This window comes from Erithacus rubecula (genome assembly GCF_903797595.1).
Source record: "Erithacus rubecula genome assembly, chromosome: 3".
In the NCBI taxonomy this organism is placed as follows: domain Eukaryota; kingdom Metazoa; phylum Chordata; class Aves; order Passeriformes; family Muscicapidae; genus Erithacus; species Erithacus rubecula.
In genome coordinates, this window is record NC_136689.1 from 5,185,731 (window position 1) to 5,207,514 (window position 21,784).

Genomic DNA, 21,784 nt, shown 5'->3' on the forward strand with positions numbered 1-21,784 from the left:
CACACTATCTTCTCATGTGGACTAGCAGGAGAACTCAAGCAGATGGTTTTCAACTCAAGCTCCATGATGCATTAGGTCTCTTGGTCCCACATTCCTTCAGCAGAGCTTTCTGTTGGTAGCAACAACCTCTGCCACAACAGGGGCATCTCTTTGGATGGGCATTCCCCATTTGGAATTTATTTATCCAGTATCACTTTGCTCCTCATCCAGCCATGCTGTTTCCAGCTCTACTGGCTGCTAAGCAATCTTAAAGGCTTAGGTAGCCTCTTATCTTGGAATGGATTTTAAGCACCCAGCGCAAAAAAGACAGGTTGTGGGTATCAGAAGATCAAGTTCCTCTCTCCCTGCAAAATCTCAAGCCCATCACACTAAATTTCTGCTGGGCAATTCCTTTTGTCATCCCAGCTCTTCCCTGAATGGTCAGCCTATGGCTGAGTATCCTACATCAAATTCCAAGCACACAGATAGATCATAAATCCTGCTGAAGATAGCATCTTTCCAGCCCTGTTTCACCAGGCCAATGCAGTAGGTTTGACTGGTTGCAGTTTAGTCTTGTTTTCAAAATGTGCTTGTTGGAAACAAAGTGAGAAATACACATCATGCCCTCCAAAAATGAGATATTTTGAAAAGTAAAGCTCAGGGCTCATTAGAAACAAGCTTCACTTAATCACAAAGCATTCCTCCCAGCTGGCCTTGTAAAATGTCATGGTTAATCCAGCCTCATTGCAAGTGGGTATTTTTTGATAATGCATCAGGTGCAAAGCAGTAATTTCCTCGTGATGAGGCTGAGTGCTAGCAGGGGCTGCAGCAAAGGCAATTCCAGCAGAGCAGACCAGGATTTCTTTCCAGCCATCCCCTTCTAGGGAAGAGGCACACATGTCACAGATTTTCCACATGGGCACTTAGTGGGGTGAAGATCATTCCTTGGCTGTTACACAGGAACAAGCAGACCATGATCTGTCTCTTGGGAGCCACTGCTCATGCAAGAGGGATTTCCTGGTGTGGCACAGACCTGAGCCCACCTCTGCCCTCTCTCCTGGTAAACCACACCTCACACTCCTGTGTGAGCAAGGTAAGATAATGGGACAGAAAGGGAGATGCATAGGTGAGCAATTACATGTATTTTGTGTATTATATGTATTTTTCCTCAACCAAAACAAAGCACCTCCTTTGTTACTGGAGGGATGAGTGCGTGCCTTGCATTTCCCACTGAACAATTGTTCTGTTTCAAGAGGATGAGAGATTCAGAAGGTGAAAGAGATATGGTCCTCATGAAAGAGATACTGTCCTTGAAGCAGTGATTGCAATCATGTCTGCCTATGAGAAAACACCTCCCTTGAAAGCAGGATTCCAGCTATAATATACAGTAATACAACAGTACTTCCATTATAGGGTCAGAGCTCAGCTGAGGGTGACACCTCTATAACTACAGGCAGAGATTTTCATATCAGTTTATGCAGGCAGAATCAAGCCTCTGTTTGAAGGATTTCCCCCCAAAAGCAAAAGATCTGCCAGGCTTCTGGATGCCTTTAATTACTGCAACATCTCTGTTCCAAAGCCAGACTGTTCACCCTTTTACCCTAACAAACAACAGAGCTTTTTCTTTTGTTAGCATTATAACACTCATGCCTATAAGTGTCCATTCTCCATTTCATTTATAGCATACCTACAATGAGTCACTGGCCAAACAAAATTTACAGTCTAGTGTTCAAAGCTTGGCTAATCTTCCTGTGTAGTGTGAAATACAGACAGATCACATGCAGGTTTTTTTAAAAGCAATCTCCTTCAACTTCTACTTTTTCTTTTTTTTTTCCTTACCCTGTGGAATTAAATCCCTGTGGCAGGTACTATTAGAAACCACATTAGGATGTCACATTCAGCAATCATGCTCACCTCAGACACTAACACAGCTTTGCCCATCCCAGCTGTGGCAGATACACCTCTGCCAGGGTCACAAGAGCAGGGTGTCTATCCCACAACATAAATCACAAAACAAAGAAATTCTCCTCTGATTTTGCCTTCCACTGATATTTTTCACTTTTTAAATTGTTTTTCTAACAGCATGGTGTCAATGTAAAGCACCAACATTTTATCAGAAGATGCTCGTTCTGTATGTACAAAGGAGCACAGACTAAGCCACAGCAACCCTGGGAGGAATTAATGCAATGGCAGCTCCTATATATCCATACTGGGGCCAAAATAAGCCCAAATAGAAGCAGCACATCTGCTCCCACTATCCTCAGTGTATTCTTCAAACAATGGGAAGAAAAGCCTGGAGAAGCACTGACCCTCACTTCATTCAATGAGTGCCCCTGCTCAATTCATGAAAGTTTGCCTTTCCTTTTCAAGTGAAAAGGCCAGAAGAATACTTGGGAAACCAAAAGATTTCTTGGGAAAAAAAAATCATTTTAATTGCAGGAGGCTTCAAACCATCAAACCCCATAAACTTGTGTTAAAAATATACAGAAAACTAGTGTGCTGGAGATTTGATTTTTTTTTTTTTTTCTTTCTGGGTTTTTAAAAGAGGAAAGCAAATACAGGTTTTTAATCAATCTTTCCACAAAGAGATTTACAACACTAATGTGCTGAAGCATAAACTGATACAGTGACAAACCCCCTTTCTCCTTAAATGTGCTAATAAGGTTGATCCTTTCTCCAAAGCTTTGTTCTTGGGAGGTTTCTGCAATGAGTTCACTTCTTTCACCAGCACAGAGCCCTGCTCATGTGGAAATCATCGGGCTGAATACATTCACTGCTTCATCTGGCCCTCAGCATCAGATCTCAATTGGGATTTGGGATGGTGGGCAAATGACTGGACAGCAATGCAAAAAAAAAAAAAAAAATTAAAAAAAATAAAAAAAGGGAAAAAAGAAAGAAAAAAGAGATAAAGAAAAAAGAGATAAAAAGAGGGAGGGTTGCTTTTACAAAGCAAAGTGAAGCATCATTTAAAATGATCTGTCTGGGAGTGGGAGCAGCTATCACAGGGCATGCCAGTCCTGGAGTGCAGCTTTCCAGCACTTCTGTGTCAATGAGCAGCAGCATCCATCCCAGATCCATCCCAGCTGGCCAGGAACCCCCATCCCACCCACATCACCCATTTGCCAAGGAAGCAATGACCCCATGCTAGGAGTTTAACCACAAAAGTACTAAACTGAGATTATCTGCAGGGGTAAAAGGCCCAAAGCAGAAGGGTAAACCAAATGTAAGAAATCCCAGCCCACTGAGACAGGCACAGGAGCAGTTTAACTTTTCAAGAGCAGTGAACTGATCAAAGGCACACACAGCCAGAGGAAGAGTCAGATCTCAGGGTCAATATTCATTTTGCCCATTAACAGAGCAAACCAAGCACCTTGTTCAAAGAGGAAGTTTTGGTGTCACTGATTCCTGTAAAAAGTTAGGCTGAGACCTTTCTCCTCACCCTCCACCTCTGTGCAGCAGCAGATTTTCACACTGAGGAGCAGCCTCAAAGGTGCTCCATCCTGCAGCTCAGGATCATCCAACTCATCTCAGCAATCTCCAGGTTTACTGCTTTTGCAGGTAACTGCAAACAAAGCCAACAGCCTCCTCCAACAAAGCTGCAAACAGCTGCCAGAAGTCCTACTCCATGGCCATCAGTGGATGCAAATGAAGGTCAGCAGGGACTTTGGCTCTTCTAACACCCCAGGGCAGCATCACTTTGAAGACAGATGAAGTTTAAAAACAAACAAAATCCCCTCGACTCACAGCTGCTCTCCCATATCGGGGCTGTGGCCAAGCAAGGATTCCTCCTGCAATATTTTTAGCTGAACACGTGCTGTGTTTATTTCTTGAAGACAAGAAATCTCCTCAAGGCTGTGGCAATGAACACATGTGACAAGACATTTAACTCTTTCCCACTAAAGACCTTGTAAGACAAATGTGATTATGTGCACTACCAACATGGGACAACAGTGATTTTTGTGAATATCCCACAAGCTTCAAAATCCTTTTTTCCACCCCAAACCAAGATGCATCTCTAAATCCCTTTTACTCATCTGAGTGCCCAAAAAGGAAAATATATATTACACAGTACTTTCACAGTGAGATCACTGTCATATGAGCAGGGCCAATAGCTGCAGAGAAATTATCATATGCATGGGTCTGTGATTGCTCCCAGCTCAAGGCACCTGAAAATATTGAAATATTGAAAATGAAGCTGCCTAGGGATGGAGAACAGAGGCTCTGCACCACCCAGCTCACTGTTGCTGTAAGGTGCAGGATGTGGTCCTTGGGATGGGTTTAAAACTCCCCTCCCCTACCAGACTCCTCCATCCAAAATGGGTGCCATTCCCTAGATATGGTCCTTGGGAAGGGACTAAATCCCACTAAACTCCTCTTCCCAACTATATTCCTCACTCCAAAGTGCATTCTATGGCACCCTTCTCTGGCTGCTGACTGCTGGTTAGAGAAGTATTTATGGCACAGTTCTCTCTCCACAAAATAAACATCAACGACTTAGCAGCACAAACACAGAGGCTGGACACGCAAGACAGGGTATAAATAACCTGCTTACCCTTAAAACCTTTTTCCAGCTCACCTATGCCAAGTGTTTGTGCAGAATCCCCGTCTCAATTTAGAAGCAGAATGTGTTTTGGACAGAGCTGACACCGCGTCCCCGCCTGGGGCGCGCGCAGCGGCCGCGCCGGCGCCTCCAGCCAGATCCTTCCAGCCAGGGCTTCACCTTCCCAGCAGGGAAACACTGCAGGGGAAGGGCAAGGAGTAAAGTAGAGATGGATGAGGAGCCTTCTGTGTAGAGATGTTTCTCCTTCCTTTTGAAGGGGGGCTAAGAGCAGGATGGAAGGCAGAGCCCAGCGTGTGCTGGAGGGCAGTGCCAGCCTGGGCAGTGCTCAGGTGAGCTGGCCCAGGGGGTTTGAGGCTTGCCCTGAAGCACATGGTGTGCGTGCCAGCTGCCTCTCAAACCCATCCCGAGTAATGAAGGCTCTTAAGAACAGCAGTTGTGCTAATCTGAGCTCATCTCACCCAGTGCCACCCTGCTGAACTCCAGACATTGACTCCTTGGCACCACCCTCACCTCTTAGCAGGGGCCTTTCAATCTTTTATTTGGTTCTTTTCTTCTGCTTAAAGCTCAAAGCAGCAGTCCCTGGCCAGATGTCACAGCTGGATCCCTGCAGCACCCACCTTCTCCCCAGGTGGCTTTTTGGCTGTGAAATGTGGTCCCTGCTCATCTGAGTCAGAACAGCTCACCCATGAGCTGGCACTGTGCTCCATCACTGCTGCTGGCACAGCCAGCCCAGCTCATCCCCTTCTTGCACATCCCAGGGTGACAGGAATGATGCCAGGAAGGGCTGATGGAGGGGCAGCACATCCCAGCACTCCTGAATTTTCATCTCTGGTAGCAAAGGTGGAAGGCCAAACTCAAAGTTTACAAGCTGAAGTTGTGTTTACTCATGCAATAAGAGATGAAGGGGGCAAGATTATCACGAGATAATCACTCCCTTGATTTGTTATAGAGCAAAGCCAGCTGCTTCTAATTCCTGCATGGCACCAGCTGCTTCCCATGGAACTCCCCAGCACAGAAGTTTCAATTTCTTTCCTCCTTGACTGTTTCATTCCAAACTTTAGAAAATAATCACACTGCAAACAGTCCCTCATCTACCTCCCAAAAGCACTCGCTGCTTAAACAGAATGGATTGCTGCTAAAACATGAAAAAAAAACACCCAGTCATACAAAAACTCCTCATTCAAGATTCATCTGTGCTCAATTAAAGAACAGAGGAGCAGCTGATGAAAACATTTACAAGCTATTATTAAATTTTACCAGGTGGGAAAGCCAAGAGGAATCCAGATATTCAAATTTTTGCCAGGATTGATTTTTATTCCAGACACACAAATAAAAAAAAAAAAAAAAAAAGCAGTTGTAGAAGGCTGTTTTGCCTCAACAGAATTGGTAAGTGCAGCTATCAATAACCATTGCAATAAATAAAACATTTGCAAGGAATAAAATACCTGCACAATCATAAATTCAATGGAAGTCATCCCCCTGGTACAGGGTGTGCTAAGCACTGGGTACATGGCCTGGCACTAATTATTCAAACAGCAAAGCGACTTGAGATCCAGAGAGACAAATGGGAACAACAATAGTCAAAATTATGAAAACAGGGACACCCCAGGTGGGTCCAGCATCATCCCCACCTCCCACAATATGGGCATAAGTGGAGAAATCACTGAGCCTGCTGCACTCCTTCTCAGTGAGGGAGAATTGGATATTCCCCAGAAGTGATCCCAGAAGGAGCAAATCCCCATTTGCTTCATTCCCCAGAACAACCCTCAGGGAGCAGCTGTGATGCCAGTGGGTAGATTGTCCCCAGAGCACTGATGGGGGCTGATTGTGTGTTCCCCAAATCTGTGGGGGACTCCTGCTGGGCACCACTGCTGCTCCTCAAGCCCTGGGGCAGTTCCAGCAGCTTTTTGTGACCGTGCATTCACCCAGGAGGCCACATGGAACTTGCATGAAAGGGAACCTGCTCCATGGAGCTGCTGTGGCAGGGATCAGGTGAGAGCCTGTGAGCATCCCTGCTCGTGTTTCCCTAGCAACTCCAGCTCCTGCTTCCCTTCACACATTCCCTTCCTCTCTCCAAAGTAGGGCAAGACTGTCTCCATCATTCAGCCACACAGAGCAGAGATTTGGAGAGTTCAGTGAGCCCTGTGTCCACTCCATGCAAATATTGATGGAGGATGCATTGGCATTAAATCCTCCCTCTGCACGTGCACTCAGCCTCCCCTAGAAACACAGAGGAACCCATTTGCACAAGGGGTATCTCAGCAAACCACCCAGAGCCTCTCAGCTCTGATAAAGAAGCAGGATGAATATAGAAGACCAAACTCCAGCACCTGCTGGCAAACTTGGATGTGCCCGGGCAGGTATCACCTAACCTCAACAGTCACACAGGAGGTCCAAGATCCTTTAAAAAAACAGCTTTAAACTCAGACCTGACCAGATATCAATGTACTTAAGTGTTATTTTTTCATGGCTGAGGCCTACAACATCTTTGCCAAGCTGGAGAACAAAGCACAGCCAAGGTAGCACCCCATGCTCCCACCCACCATGTCCTTCCTCTCACTCAACACCAACACTTCACCAGTTAAACCAGCTCCTGGCATGACATTTTTGCCTCTCCCTCTCATGAAAATTACACTTGGAGTTCAGGCATGAATGCCCAAACTCAGCTGGGGGCATTAATCAGGCTCCATCCATTCAAACCTATCCCACAAGAGAGGAATTTGCTTGAAAAGCAGATATTTAATCACCCCACACTTCCCCCAGCATTGTGGCTGAGCTATCCCTGGCTGATGTAGCCACAGCAATAGAAACTCAAATACAGGCACAGTGATATCAGTGAAAACAATACCAGATGGGTGGATGGTCTCACCCAAAACACCCTGTCTTATTAACAAGGGTTACTGGATATAATTTTGGTCCTTTACAAAAGCACTGACCTGTTTATTTACTCATGTCACAGGTGTAGCTGAAAAAAGCTGGAGGTTCGTGACAATTTTTTAGACAAATTCTCAGGGAAAGTGGCAGCTCAGGACTTAATCCTCCTCTAGCCAAGGCAGCACACAAGCACATGTTTAAACTGAAACTAAAATGTGCTCATACTTCTAGGCTTTGTGGAAGCAACCTGATCTGGTGAGAAGTGTCTCTATCCATGGCAAGGCTATTGGAAGTAGATGATCTTTTAGATCCCTTCCAACCCAAATCATTCTATGATTCTATGAAGGCACACATTTAAAGAAAACAAGCAAACAACAGAGTAAGAAATGCTACAGGGGAGAGGAGGCACCCTGTTTTCTTATAAGAAGATATATCAGATTGCAGGTAAATCTAAACCCCCACCATAGGAACACACCTTCATCCTAAATGAAGCAAAAACTAATCCTTGACTCCTTGGATTAAAAGAAAAAAAAACCACACTGCAAAAGCCCATCTCCCAGTAAATTAGTTGATCTCTGGTTATTGCTTCTGCTTTTATATTAGTGTAGAAAGAAGGGAACAAGCTAAATAATTTTGATTAGTTGGCATTAAAAGGAAACCCACTGTGATGCTGGGCTGTTCAGTGCTTAGTTCACATGTGCTTTGCTGACCAAAAAACCTTGAGATGTGCTTTATAGCACACACTCAAAACTCAGATGTTTTTTGGCTAAAAATTAGATGTAGCCAGAATCAGAAAACACTCCTGGCAGGGTGGCAGAGGAGAAGCTGACAATGAGGCACCTTTGAGTGGAGCTTCCCAGTCTATCTCCTCAGCTGCACAAAATCCATTCCAACCAGGGATGGAGTCAAAATGCTAATCAGTAAAAGCAGGTGGGGAAAGGCAGCAGCTGTAAAATCTGCAGGATTGCACCAGCTCTGGGATTCCCCATCAGCCAGAGCTTTGCTGGACAGGCTGCAGGAGGGCTGACCCACCCCAGACGGGAGAAAACATCTGGCCAAGATGATGGCAGAGCAAAGCAGGAACACAAAACCTTCAAAAAGTCCCTCTGCTGAGCTGGCACCAATGTCAGAAGGCTGAGCAGGAAAACAGAGGGGGCAGAGATGCAGTGCCATCACCAACACCTCCTCTAGGAAACACTTGGGATAGGAAGAGCTCATGGAAGGAAAGCTCAAGATACAGCAAAGGATTTGGAGTTTTTTTTGAAAAATAGCTAAAATCTGGAACATTGTTTTCATCAGGATGTAAAAATGTGAATGACTAAGAGCATGTCACTGCTACATTCCCTTTACACACATTCCCCCCAAAGGCTGCCTGACATTTGGTTAATGTCATTAAAAACAACCAATTCAGAGCATTCAGACCACATGAAAGATAGAAATTAATATTTGCTTACAGAAGTTAATATATGCTGGGTCTAAACAAGAATAATGAGATGTGCTCCATTGAATAGGGATTAAAACTGGGATATAGGGATACTTCAGTCAAAATTTCATGTTCTTGGAGTGAGTTGAGCAGCTTCAACAATAGAACAAATGAAAAAAGAGGGAAGTTTTGCTTCAGAACAATCAACATGCTCAACTGTACTCTGCACCCAGCTGCCCCATATTGAGGGACTTACTGTAGATACTGCAGCATGGAGACTGCAGCTCCAGCTGCAAGGGATGGCAGGCAGAATGTATTTAAATTGAATTAAAACACTAATGTACCCCAACTAGCACTGGCAGTGAATATATGTTTATTTTATATTCATGCATTCTATTTATGTGTGCAAGTGTGTATACATGATATTTTAAAAATTCAATAGTAAACCTTTCACTGGCCACAAATCTCTTTTTTTTTTTTTTTTTTTTTTTTTCTTTCCACAAAAATGAAGCATTGCTTGGGTTAGCTGCCCACAAATCTCTGCAAATATTTCATATTTTTCTTCCCCAGGAACGAAGTATGGTGCAGGTTTGGAGATGAGCAAATGGCTCCATCACATGAATCCTCCTCATGCCAGGGAACACTTTGCATCAGCCTTGTCAGGTTATATGGGAATATAATTAATCAGGTGACACATCCCACATAAATAACTTATGAGCAGCCTGTTGCTTGGGGGAGAGCTGGTAGCCAAAATGTATCTTAATTCATTCTAATAACAGACTGGGGGGAAAATACAAACACCTGGATGGAGCATCCATCATTGCACTGTCAAATATCCTCAGCTAAGGGGAGTCTGTGCATCTGCCTGGCAAATATTCCTTTGCTTTTTGTTCTTACCCCCTCAGTTCTTTTTGGGGGTGGAGGGTGGCATTTGCAGCACCTGGTAGTTTAGAGGTAGCATCAAAATGAGTGAAGGCAGAGCTTGTGGGCAAGATGAGCTTTCTGTTGGCAAGCATCCTGCAATGGGCTGTTGGTATCACACACCTTTGTCCACCAAGGGTGACTCTACACAGCCACAATCAGGTGAGATGTCAAATACCAGCCAGGCAAGGGAGAAGAGTTCATGAGGAATTTCCAGGAACAGCAGGTCAGCTATTGAAAAGCAGAATAATCTATAAATCAGTCCTACAAATTAATGGAATGGCTTTTGAGCACAGGAATATGAAAGTTCCCTCAAAACAGAATTTTACACCTTTAAATACTCCCACTAGTGCATGTTAAACAAATTTGAAGCAATTTAATTTACACTAGACCTGACATCAGGGACATCAGGATTCCACTTAGAATTATAAAATTATTAAGACTGGGAAGGACTTCTAAGCTCAGTCCAACCATGAACTGCCAGGTCCACATCTGCACCTTCCCTTCCTATGGATCCTCTCTCTTTTCCATCTGTGCTATTAGTGCAGAGGTCCTTCACATCTCCTTCCTTTCCCCTGCAAATTCCTGCTTTGGAGCTGCCACCACGAAGCCACTGAAGCTTCCAAGCACCCAATGTCACCCCAGCCCCTGGGTTTTTGCACCCCTCTCCTACCCTTCAATAAAGCAAATTTCTTGTGTTGTTTTTCTTTGGTGGAGAGGGAAAGAAACCACCTTGAGGTCCAGCAGCACATCACTAATGCTACCCCTCATGAAGGAGCACAGAGCATTTCAGGAGATTCATTAAATCTTCAGCTACTACAAGCAACAGCTCCAGATAATTTGGTATTTTATAGCCACAGAGCCTGGGACACCCTGGCATGGCTCCCACTCTTTGAGCATAACTAACCTCCAGGACTGCTCAGACTGTCAGGAGGCTGATTACATGAAATAAAACACTGCTTTTGACTATTAATTAATATTGACTTCACTGTTTGACCCCGAACATGTTGAAATTTATAGGATCACTCTCCAGGTTTATTAGGGCACTATTAATAATCTGAGGAGTATTTGGAGTCAGGCACCTTAAGGAACTCAAAAGAGCTCTTTGGTATGATGCATAGACATCATCTCAGGCTACTTTTTGGCTTGGAAAAAGCATTTGGCTGATTTTCAATGTGTCAAGTGAGCCCCTGACAAGTTGGTAACGTTTCACAGAGCAGATCTTGGGGAATCTCCAGCGAGTTTTCCCAGCCACGACTGGCCACAGCAGCATGGCACAGGGATATTACAGCAAGCAGGATAATAACCAGATGGAGCAGAGCAGTCATCTAGGCTATTTTGGTAGAGCCACTGCAGATGAACATGATACAAGAGCCAATTAACTCCAATAGAGCTGACATATAAAATAGTTTCACGCTGAAATTCTGTGGGTTTTTTTGTTTTTCCTCCAATACTGGGCCATCTTAATATATGGCAATCTGATGAAATACAAAATTAGGCTTAAAAAAAAATTCAAAGGAAACATTCAAGCGTGGAACATTTTTAAGTCCATAGAAAAGCGGAAAGAGTTAACAACTTTTCTTAAAAACTTGGGTTTCTACAAAAAAAAAAAAAAACCAAACCCAACCCAAACCACAAATCAAAACCACAACCCACCTCGCTATTTTCAAGCTTTTACTTGAAAACTAGAAAGCATCTTAGTTTCTTACATGTGTCACATATGAAATTGTTAAGGACTATATTTTTGGGTCGTTTATTCAGTGACAGGGAAGAAACTTATGACAAAGTCTCCAGAAATCTTACTTCTTCTAAGCCATCTCACTCTTTACAAAACCCAACATGTTTTTTAGAAAGACCAAATCTGTGAATATGAATCTTTAAACATTACAAAGGCTAAATTTAGTCAGCATGCTTTCTTCAAAAAAATAAATAAGCAAAGGATGCACTGAGACAACTAGCAGCATCCAGCATTTTATCTTCTAAATCTATTTGTTACTCACAGATGCTTAAAAGCAGTGGTCCAAGGCCTGGGAGATGTTAAAAGCACTTTAAATTCTTTAGCCTGCTTTGAAAAATCTCCATGTCTTTGCCACATGTGGATATTTTGCACAGCAGAGCCAGGAATCAATGCAAGCATTTAAACTTCCTTTGGTCAGAAACGACTTAAAGGGGGGAGCAGAGGCTTGTAAACAAAACTGCTGACCCCTCCTGAGTTAGTGAGAGAGAACCATGATGCAGCATCCATTGAAGGAGCACCTTCAGCCTGTGGAGTCAAACAACACCCACAGGGGCTGTTCCAGGCAGAGCTCGGGTTGTTGCTGCTGTTGGTGTCATTAAATGGGGAATTTTTCATGATTCTGTGGCAGCACTGGGGTCATCTTGGGAGGATGAAAGGAGCAGCACAGCTGCTGAGCCTGGTTTGGTTATCAGTGGCCAAGGGCTCCTGGGAGTCTCAGTGCTCTTGCAGATTTCTTGCAGATTTTTTTATTGTCAGATTGTCACCTCTGATGAGTCTGCACTGACCCTCCAGCCCACAGAAATGGGTTTTCTCCCACTGAAACAGAATATCCACAACAGAGTGGATGTTCTCCTCCATGTCCTCACACACATTTGTGTCTTTCCCACCATGGAAAGTACCAGTTGAAGTAGCACAGCTCTGTTTTCTCTCTGGGCAGAGAGAGGATCAGGAACTCATCATCTCATCCCAACCCAACAAAACCCAAACCATTTCTTTCCAGCATTGCAGAGAAATTGGCTGAGGTGACACCAAACAGCTACAGCAGAAAGGAGCTTCCAGAAAATAAAAAATAGCACCATCATAAGGAACATAAAAACTAATTAAGGTTTCTGGGCCACCATAAGATACCCTGCCATACCAGAGCTCTCCAGATCAGTAAATTTCATTGGTGTGAAAAAACGATGATGCCAAAAAACAAGCCAGAAATTAAATCGAGTTTAAATGGCTCAACTGCTTAAAAAAAACTTTTACCAGAGCAATCAAGCCTTCTAATTGCCTCCATGTTAAAACAGGACAGAAACAGGGAAGAGTAAGCAGATATTTGATTTTTCATCTCCTGTAATTCATTGTTACCTCTGCATTACACTTGCTTTTAAATGCAGAGTTAGAGAAGGGCTTCTCCTCCTTCAGTGGAGAAAACAGAAAAACATGCAATAAAATTAAAGACAAATTTAGAACCAAGTTTGCAGCTGGCAGAACTCCCAGCAGCTAGAAAGAGGCAGGCAGAAGAAAGGCAAGACCCAGCACAAAACCTGTTAACTCAGAGATATTCTCTGATGGGGAAAACCAGAAAAGGGTGGGGTCTCACACTAAACCCATCAGGTACAGCTAAAGCAATCATCAAGCAGCTCATTATCATTAACACCTCACTAATGAAAAGATTGTTTTTACCTTTCCTTTCAGCCCTCCATTCTTCTCCATTTCTTTAGGCCATGGCATTTTGCAGCAGGAGCTTCTGCTCAGCATTAGAATTAATTCTCCCTGCTGGCTCATTTTTGGTAAAATCCTGTTAGCACGAACACTTGGATTTGACAGACATTTGCACTATTCACTCCTGCAACCCAAGGCACAAGACCTCTCAGAACTCTCTCTCAGAGTAAAATTACTGTTTTTTTCTTAATTACACCGGTGGTTAATGCAACCTCTGACAGAGAAAAGGTTGAACATTTAATTTGGCAAGGTTTAGTGCCAATCTGCATTAGGCCACAATGATTTAACCTCTACCTCCGTGCCACTGTGCCTACATCATTCTCCTAATTGCACATATTACACTGCTCACACCAACATGCTCCTTTGCACAGAGTTGTGTTTTTGAGATGCAGTCTCACACCCCAAAGTTCAACCAGAGCAAGTATCCAGTGCTGCTTTTGCTGCTGAAATAACCCCACAAACCCCTCTCCATAATTTCCATGCAGACATGGATATTCCATAATTCTCCATAATTTCCATACAGACACATAAGAAAACATAAGAAGTCCATAACAGTAGCAATAAAGAAGAAATCTTTTCATTGGGGATGATGCATCTTGTTCTTTGCATACTGGGCTCACTTGAAGTCCTTCAATCCAACTTCAACTCGTGCAGCCTCATCTCCTAAGACACCTTATACTCATGTAGGATTATCACAGTGGCAATTTATCCTGCATATAACCAGGAGACAATTTCATAAGGCACGTGCTGGGTGAGTACATAACTGCTGCTTAAACTATTTGTGTGTTTATTTTCCTTATAATTATTCATTCGTGTTTGTTATTTATTATTAATAAACCATTAATAATGCATTAGTTTTTAATTATTATTTCTATTATTTGAGTACCCTGCAAACACTGGCACATCACTTCCAGCCTCCCAGTGCAGCTGGAAAGTGTTTTCTGTGCTTACAGGCATGGGGTTGGGGCACTGGAAGACAAAATGACTTATGGAGGATCCAAGGGAAAATGAGCAAGAGAGCAGGGGATCAATCCAGGCATTTCCACATGTCTGATGACTGCCTCATCCTTCCTCTACTCAACAGGATGGACCAAAAGTGGCCCACAAGTATGGCTATAACATCTATAAAACAAATTTCTGAATATGGTCTTCTAAGAGGAACAAATTTATTTTTTCATTCCTCTTTTTTTTTCTGGCTTAGCAGAGGAGCTAAATCATGAAGTCTCATACTTTGTTCTGTCTGTCATTCAAAGGAGCAGTGTGGTTTCAGTGCCTCACCATTGATGTACCACCTTCCAAGCTGCACCAGGAGATCTAAATCCCTTCTGGAATGGTGAAATTTGGGTGCATTGCCCCACCTTAAGCAGAAGGATTTCAGCTCCTAACTATGAGCTTTAGGTGCTTAGAGAAAAAATAGAAACTCTTATGATGCCATGTTTTAACTTAAATGCATCAGTACAGTTAGGAAAAAAAAAAAAAAAAAAAAAAAAAGTAAACTATAAGATGTGGAGGCATTGTGCCATAATTAGCAAAAAGAAAGCTTTGGCCCCAGAAACAGCAGTAACTTCCTAACACCCTGATGTGGTCCATGAACTGTGCAACCCAGGAACCAGCCAAAGTCCACACAGGAAGGCAATCATTGCCAGCAGCCCCCAAAGTGCTTTGGGTGTTTGTTTCTCATGTGGCACCTTCTGGTCTTAACATCTCCTTAGTGGCTATCTCTGGTTTATTAGGGGACAGCACTTCACTATCAGCCCTGGTTCCACAAACAAGCCAAGGCCACTGAGCAGAGGGAGCTCCCAGGCAGCAAAAAGCCTCTCTTGGCTCAGGCTGCTCACAGCTGGATGGTTTAACTTTTTCAGAGTTGTGACTATAATAAGGCTATTTATTAAAAAAAAAAAAAAAAAAAAAAAAAAAAAAAAAAAAAAAAAAAAGCAAACAAAAATGCAAACAAACAAAAAAAAACTAAGCAAAACAAAACAACAACAACAACAAAAAACATACAGCAGTAAAACCCCCCACATAAACAGGATTTTATCACAGAGATAAGAGTCCCTCTGGATAGCAAGTTCTTGTTGCCATAAAGGTGAGGAGCCACCTGTGGCTGTGGCTCAGCAGGACAGTGATGCCAGGGGCCAGTCCCTTTGCACCCCTCCACACCAGGGAAGGGCAGGAAAGGGACAGAACCACTGATGATATCTGCTTCCACTCATGTCTAAGGCAAAGGGGTGAAAAAAAAGGAACTTTGGGTGTTTTAAATGGATTATATCAAAGCAGAGCTGCTCACCGCAAAACAAAGAGTGGGACTTCATACTTCTGCTAAGAGAGGGGGTGAGAAGAAAAGGCAGAGAAAAGCTGGGTTTGAGGATCACCCAAGCTGGGTTGAGAATCACCCAAGCTGGGTTGGAGGATCACCCACCCTTAGCACTGCCAGGGACACGCAGCCCCTGCCCCATTCCTGGGGTCTGAGCCAGCCCGTTGTCTTGGCACCACAAGTCCCCCTGCACAGACACATTTGGCCAGGCATTAATTCCCAGCTCCAACACAGTGCCCCCAGCCAAATCCTGGGTGTGCACAGATAAATGCAGCACACCTCTGGAGTACCTCCCCCACCCCCGCAGCTGGCATCAGGGAGAGAACTCAGCCCAGGAGGAGCAGCAAACCTGGTCGGGAAGGCGGTGTCCCCATGGCCTCTTCTTTGCAGCCTCTCCAAAGTGTCCCTTGCAAACTCGCGGCTCAGCCTGACGTTTGATCTCTGACCGGGGTGAGCAAACACCGCCCGTGCAGAACAAATTGTTCCCTTTCCCAAAGTGGAAATGCAGCCCTGCACGTCTGGGCTCCATCCCAGAGCGACCCTGGAGCCTCCAGGGGGACCTTGCCCACCAGGAGCTGGGGGGCTCAACCTCCACTCGAGTTTGAGAAGGGGCTCTGCCCACCTTCTCTGCTCAAATTCCCCCAATGGCATTTCCAGCCAGCAGCTCCCACCCTGCTCCATTCCCTCCCGAGGGTCTCGCTCTGATCCAGCCACCTTTAAGGGGAGGAAAAAGCATCCCTGGGGCTCTCAAGCCATCCTGCATTTTGCAGCATCTTACATTTCACCGTGGGGCATCAAAGCATCCCCCATCACAACACCACAAAAGAAACTTCATGTTTCATGTCCTGCTTGGAGCTGTGTTCTGCTCCAAAAGCAGAATTTACAAAATCCCAACCTAAACCCCTATAAAAGAAATATCAGCAATTCAAATGAGGCTGATTTTTTTTTTTTTGTCCTTTTACTCTAGCCACATAAATCAGATAGTGAAAAATAAGACTATGACACAAAAGACCAATCGTTAAAATAGCCCTATTAATTTTACTCTAAGGAGTTCAAATAAATAGTGTCATTCCTGCATTTTGAGACTATTCAATTACAGAAGGAAAAGAAAAAATGATCTAGCAATACAATGCAGTTATAACATTTGAACAGCTATGAAACCAGAAAGAGGGAGATTGATTTATTTTTTTTAAATTAACACAGAATTACCTGCACTGCAGGATGGTCAACACTATTAACAGGAAGCTAAAAAAAGGAAAAAAAAAAGGGAGCGGGGGGGGGGTAGCAGAGGAAAGTAAGTCCCCAAAATATTTAAAAGAGCAAATACCATAGTGTATAGCTTTTCTGAGGTGCCTTGGGGAAGATCTGGGTTTATTCTGGTGACAATAACTGCTAAATCATATCAGGACACAGCACAGGGGACCATAAACATCTGATTCTATTGTCCTGCCACACAAGCAATCATTGCCTCATTATCATCACTGTTAAAATCCAGTGCTGCTATCATCAGCAGATCAGTTGATCCCTAATGTCCTGCTCATTTTTTTTGCAGTACTAATTCATCAGGTTGAAAGTTTTAAGGAAATCTTACCCAGCTGAGTAAATAATTAACTGCACTTCTTAAACGTTGTATTGTTTTAGTAAAAATGTTTCTCACTGAGTTTGCAAACAAATTATCATAAGGAGAGGGAAAAGTGAAAAATTCCCTAAATTTCTACTTTTCTCACCTGGTTTTAGTATTTCATATCTCACTGAAATAGTCAAGCTTCAGATTAAAAATCAGCAAATTCCAAAAAGGAAATTTTGTGGTGGTTTTATTGGCCTTAAATCTGAAAGCCAAAGACCTCAAATTCTCCCACCAACCTGGCATGCTGTCCAGGCTGAGCAGTGCTTCTCCCTAGAAAGCCTTTCAGTGCAGCTGAAAGAACTGGACAGAGGGAACTCAGGTTTTCCCCATTGCAATTCAGTCTTTATTGAAAAAGTGTTTCTAAGCATTCTGACAAAAACTCATTTAATTCAATAGTAACTGCCATTTAATCCTTGCTCCTATAAGGCACTTAAAGGCACTTTTTACTTGCTTCTTTAATATATATATAAAGAGAAAATTCTTCTTTTAAAGAGAAAAGTCTTCTTTTTAAAAAAAAAAGCCTTTGATTAAAAATCAGTTATCTATGCACTGAGGGTAAAAATGTGTTTCTGAGGCATTGATTTTGAGTGTTTTCCTCTGGTCTGTTTGCACAGCCCCAGCTGCCTAAGGTGCTACAGTAATTCAAGAAATCCTCACCATTCCCTGGTTAGGAAGAGCCTCAGGAGCAGGTTTGGGGCTGTGGGGGCATTTTGGGGTACCCAACCAGCAGCTCAGCCCCAGAGGAGATGGGGGAGGAGGGAGCAATGGTGGTGCCATCCCTTCTGCTGCAGAGGGATCATTCCAATTCCTGAGCTTGGAAGTCCAAAACCCACCAGGATCTTGAGCTGTTCTGTGAAGGTCTGGAGCTGGGACACAAATCCACCTGTGCAACACCCCAGTTCAAATACTGGGACACAAATCCAGCTGTGCAACACCCCAGGTCAAACACTGGGACACAAATCCACCTGTGCAACACCCCAGGTCAAACACTGGGACACAAATCCAGCTGTGCAACACCCCAGGTCAAATACTGGGACACAAATCCACCTGTGCAACACCCCAGTTCAAATACTGGGACAGAAATCCACCTGTGCAACACCCCAGGTCAAACACTGGGACACAAATCCAGCTGTGCAACATCCCAGTTCAAATACTGGGACAGAAATCCACCTGTGCAACACCCCAGGTCAAACACTGGGACACCCATCCACCTGTGCAACATCCCAGGTCAAACGCTGGGACACAAATCCACCTGTGCAACATCCCAGTTCAAATGCTGGGACACAAATCCACCTGTGCAACATCCCAGGTCAAACGCTGGGACACAAATCCACCTGTGCAACATCCCAGTTCAAACACTGGGACAGAAATCCACCTGTGCAACACCCCAGGTCAAACACTGGGACACAAATCCAGCTGTGCAACACCCCAGTTCAAATACTGGGACACAAATCCAGCTGTGAAACACCCCAGTTCAAATACTGGGACACCCATCCACCTGTGCAACATCCCAGTTCAAACACTGGGACAGAAATCCACCTGTGCAACATCCCAGTTCAAATACTGGGACACCCATCCACCTGTGCAACATCCCAGTTCAGATGCTGGGATGCACATCCACATGTGCAGCACACATTTCAAATGCTGGGACACAAATCCACATGTGCAACAACCCTGTTCAAATGCAGCATTTCCAGACTGGAAAAAAAAAATGCAGATGTCAGAAGCAGGTATAAAATCACATCCAGAACCTACCTGACTCCAAACCCAGCACCACTTCCCCAGGGATCCTCCAGAGCATCCTCACCTGCTTCCCAAGGCTCAGGGGACCAAAGCTGCCCTGAGCATCCCCAGCCACCCTGCCTGCAGGCATCATTCATAAAACCAGAGCCCAACAAAAGGCACACACACAGAGACATCCACACACACCTCTACCCAGAGAAAGACCATCTTACTCACTGCTCTCTCCTTCCCACGCTACCTCCAAACACTCATCTGCTGAAGCAATGCTCTGCTTGGCTGGCAGCCAGCTGGAAGCCAAAAGGGGCTTTTCCTTTCCTGCCTCTCAACCTCATTCAGGCACTTCTTGCTTGTACACAAGGCTATTTATAGCTGCTGGCGAGCACCCAGGCACAACCCAACCGCAGAGCTCCAGCGGTTCCAGAGAAAAAAAACAAAACAAAAAATAGAGGGGAAAAATAGAGGGAGAAAAAAGGACCCAAAAATAAATGTATAAATAATATAATGGTAACAGCAAGAAAATAAACTCAAGTGGAGCTGCTGCTCTGCTCCCTGCAGTGTGGTGTAAGGGAGAGGGAGAAGCAGGGATGGGCTGATCTGAGTTAAAAATAACCTGGCCAAAAAAGCACGGCAGGGAAGTGTGACCTTTACTACTACTACAGGAGGGAAGCACACTGCACCCTGCCTGGGGGGAGAGCTGCTCCCCAGGCTAGAGTCAAAGGAAAAGTGTTGGGGGGAGAAAGGAGGATGGAGAGAAAAAAATGTGTGTGCCAAGAAAAACAGATACTGAAAAAAAAAGAAAAAACAAAATAAAAAAAAAAAAAAAGCAGATTTTTTTTTCAGAAATGGTTTGTTTTCCTCACCTCCAAAGAGGAAAACTCTCATTGCTTTGCACACCTCTTCAGAGGGAGTGACTCTGAAATGTGGTTTTGTGATGGGAGTGACTCTGAATTATGGTTTTGTGACAGGAGAGAGTGATTCTGAAATACGGTTTTGTGACAGAAGATAGAAAGAACCAGCTTAATTTCTTGCAGATTTTGATGATAATATTGATTATAATATTCATAAAAATAATGATTACAAGCACTAAATAAAAATATGTAATATAGATGCAATATATGCTATATATTACAATATGTCCTTTATTATTGTTATTGTTGTGGTTGATGTTGTTATTGTTGTGTTGTTATTATTACTACTATTATTATTATAACTATTATGATTGTTTTGGAAGGGAAAGGCAGTAGAGAGGCTGTAGTTTCACTCCCAGGCAGAGCAGCTTCTCCTGGGGTTTTGGTCCTTCCCTCTCTGGAGACAGAACCTGCATTGTATAGAGAATACTCAAAATTTCTTTGATTTTGGGGGAGAGTGGCAGGAACTGGCAATGATGTGTCCTGAGCAAGTGTGTGCACATGAGAACAATTAAACACACAAATTTGGCATTTAAAAAACACATCACACCCCAATAAGAGTGGAAAATAAAATGGAGAAACAACCCCACAGGTCAGCAAACATCAGAGACCCCCTCCTTCCCTCCCACTCCCCTATTTCCCCCCTGAAATGAAAACACTTTGATTTTGCCAAGACAGGTGTTTCAGATACAGCTTGAGAACTAATTAAATCATATCTGCAGCTTGAAAACTAATTAATCCTTTATTCCCTATTATAATAGATAATTGCAATGCATGATAGGAAACAACTTGTCAGGTTTTCTGTTCAAAATCCTCACATTTTATGGAAAATAAATGGGGGAAATGGTTAGGGAACCTTCCCATTCTCCCCACCATGGGAGGCTGCTAAAAGGGTGGATTTTTTTTTTTTTGATATGGCATAAACAGATATTAGTTTTATTGAAGACAGCTTGGAGAATGAAAGATTTTTGGGGTGGTTCTTGTTCATTTGAGTGTATGGTCAAGAGGCTACTGTGAGAGTTGACCCTTCATGCAAACAAACAGCAAATTAAAACATCTGTAATTAGAATAACAAGCAGAGTAGGGTTCAGCATTTGAGATGGGCAATGGAGATGCCCCTTGCTTCCTCTCCAGCACCTTTTCCTATTCCAGAGTCACACAAAGGCAATAATCCAATGCCACCAGGAAAGTGAGAAAATACCCACATCCATCAGCAAAGGCCCCCAGAACCCACCTGCCCCTGCCCTCCATATTTATCTTAAATGCTCTGACATCTTTAGTCCCACAATGAGGTAAAAAAACATGATTGTGCTGACATTTTCCATAACCCCCTTGTGAAAAAAATTAAGTTCCCAGTTTTGCTCTGCCCTTAAAAAAAGAGAACTGAATGGATCAAAACCTATCAGATCCAAATTCTCAAAACTATAATTCAGGGGATGAGGATTTTGAAGGTATTGATGCATAGACTGTCTATGTAGGGTCTAGGGAAACAGCAAATAAAAGCAAGTCCATTGATTCATTGCCAATATTATTAAAAGGTGCTCTCCAAGATGTGTAAATCCTTAGTAAAAATGTGGGTGGACCCACATTGGATAAAACCAATCAGGCACTAAAAACAAAATAATTCCAAGAGGTGAATAAAATATTATGATGTGATTTGCACTCAACAGAAAGCAGCGTGCAACAAAAACACCATGGATGGCATTTTCCACCAAAAAATGAACTAATTCCAGTCTTTTTGCTTCACCTTTTCCTTCTCTTCCACCTGGTTGCTGTTCTGCAAAACTTCATGACCTTGATGCAGCTCCATGCTGTCATACACTCCCATTTTGGGGAAGCCACAAAGGACCAAGGGCAAGCAATCCTGCTCATTACTTCTTTGGATTTACGTCTTGGGTTTGCTTTTTTAATTTATTTTAGAAACAGATTTTTCTAAGGAACCCAAAAGAGAGAAGTATCTTCCAAACTCCCCAGCTCCCCACTAAA

General features: G+C 43.5%; 1 protein-coding gene and 1 long non-coding RNA gene across 4 annotated transcripts in view; one reads left to right on the plus strand and one right to left on the minus strand.

The window, feature by feature from the left end:
* The window catches only part of ACVR2B (activin A receptor type 2B), a 96,646-nt gene that overhangs the window by 41,272 nt on the left and 33,590 nt on the right, over positions 1-21,784 (minus strand). Inside the window, exon 1 of one of the 2 annotated variants that reach the window (XM_079302762.1) lies at positions 15,870-15,931. The exons of the other annotated variant lie outside the window; for it this stretch is intronic. Within the exon in view, the coding sequence (XP_079158888.1) occupies positions 15,870-15,894 (25 nt within the window). The 5' untranslated portion in view covers positions 15,895-15,931. Of the gene's footprint in view, positions 1-15,869; positions 15,932-21,784 lie in introns of those variants that run through there. 2 annotated transcript variants of the gene reach the window in all.
* On the plus strand, positions 32-3,844 carry LOC306800638. Of its 2 annotated transcripts, XR_013773887.1 has the most exons (3): positions 32-317; positions 940-1,072; positions 3,538-3,844. It is a non-coding gene; the product is annotated as an uncharacterized lncRNA (long non-coding RNA). The 2 variants fall into 2 exon arrangements; XR_013773888.1 differs by lacking the exon at positions 32-317 and having other exon boundaries at positions 350-1,072.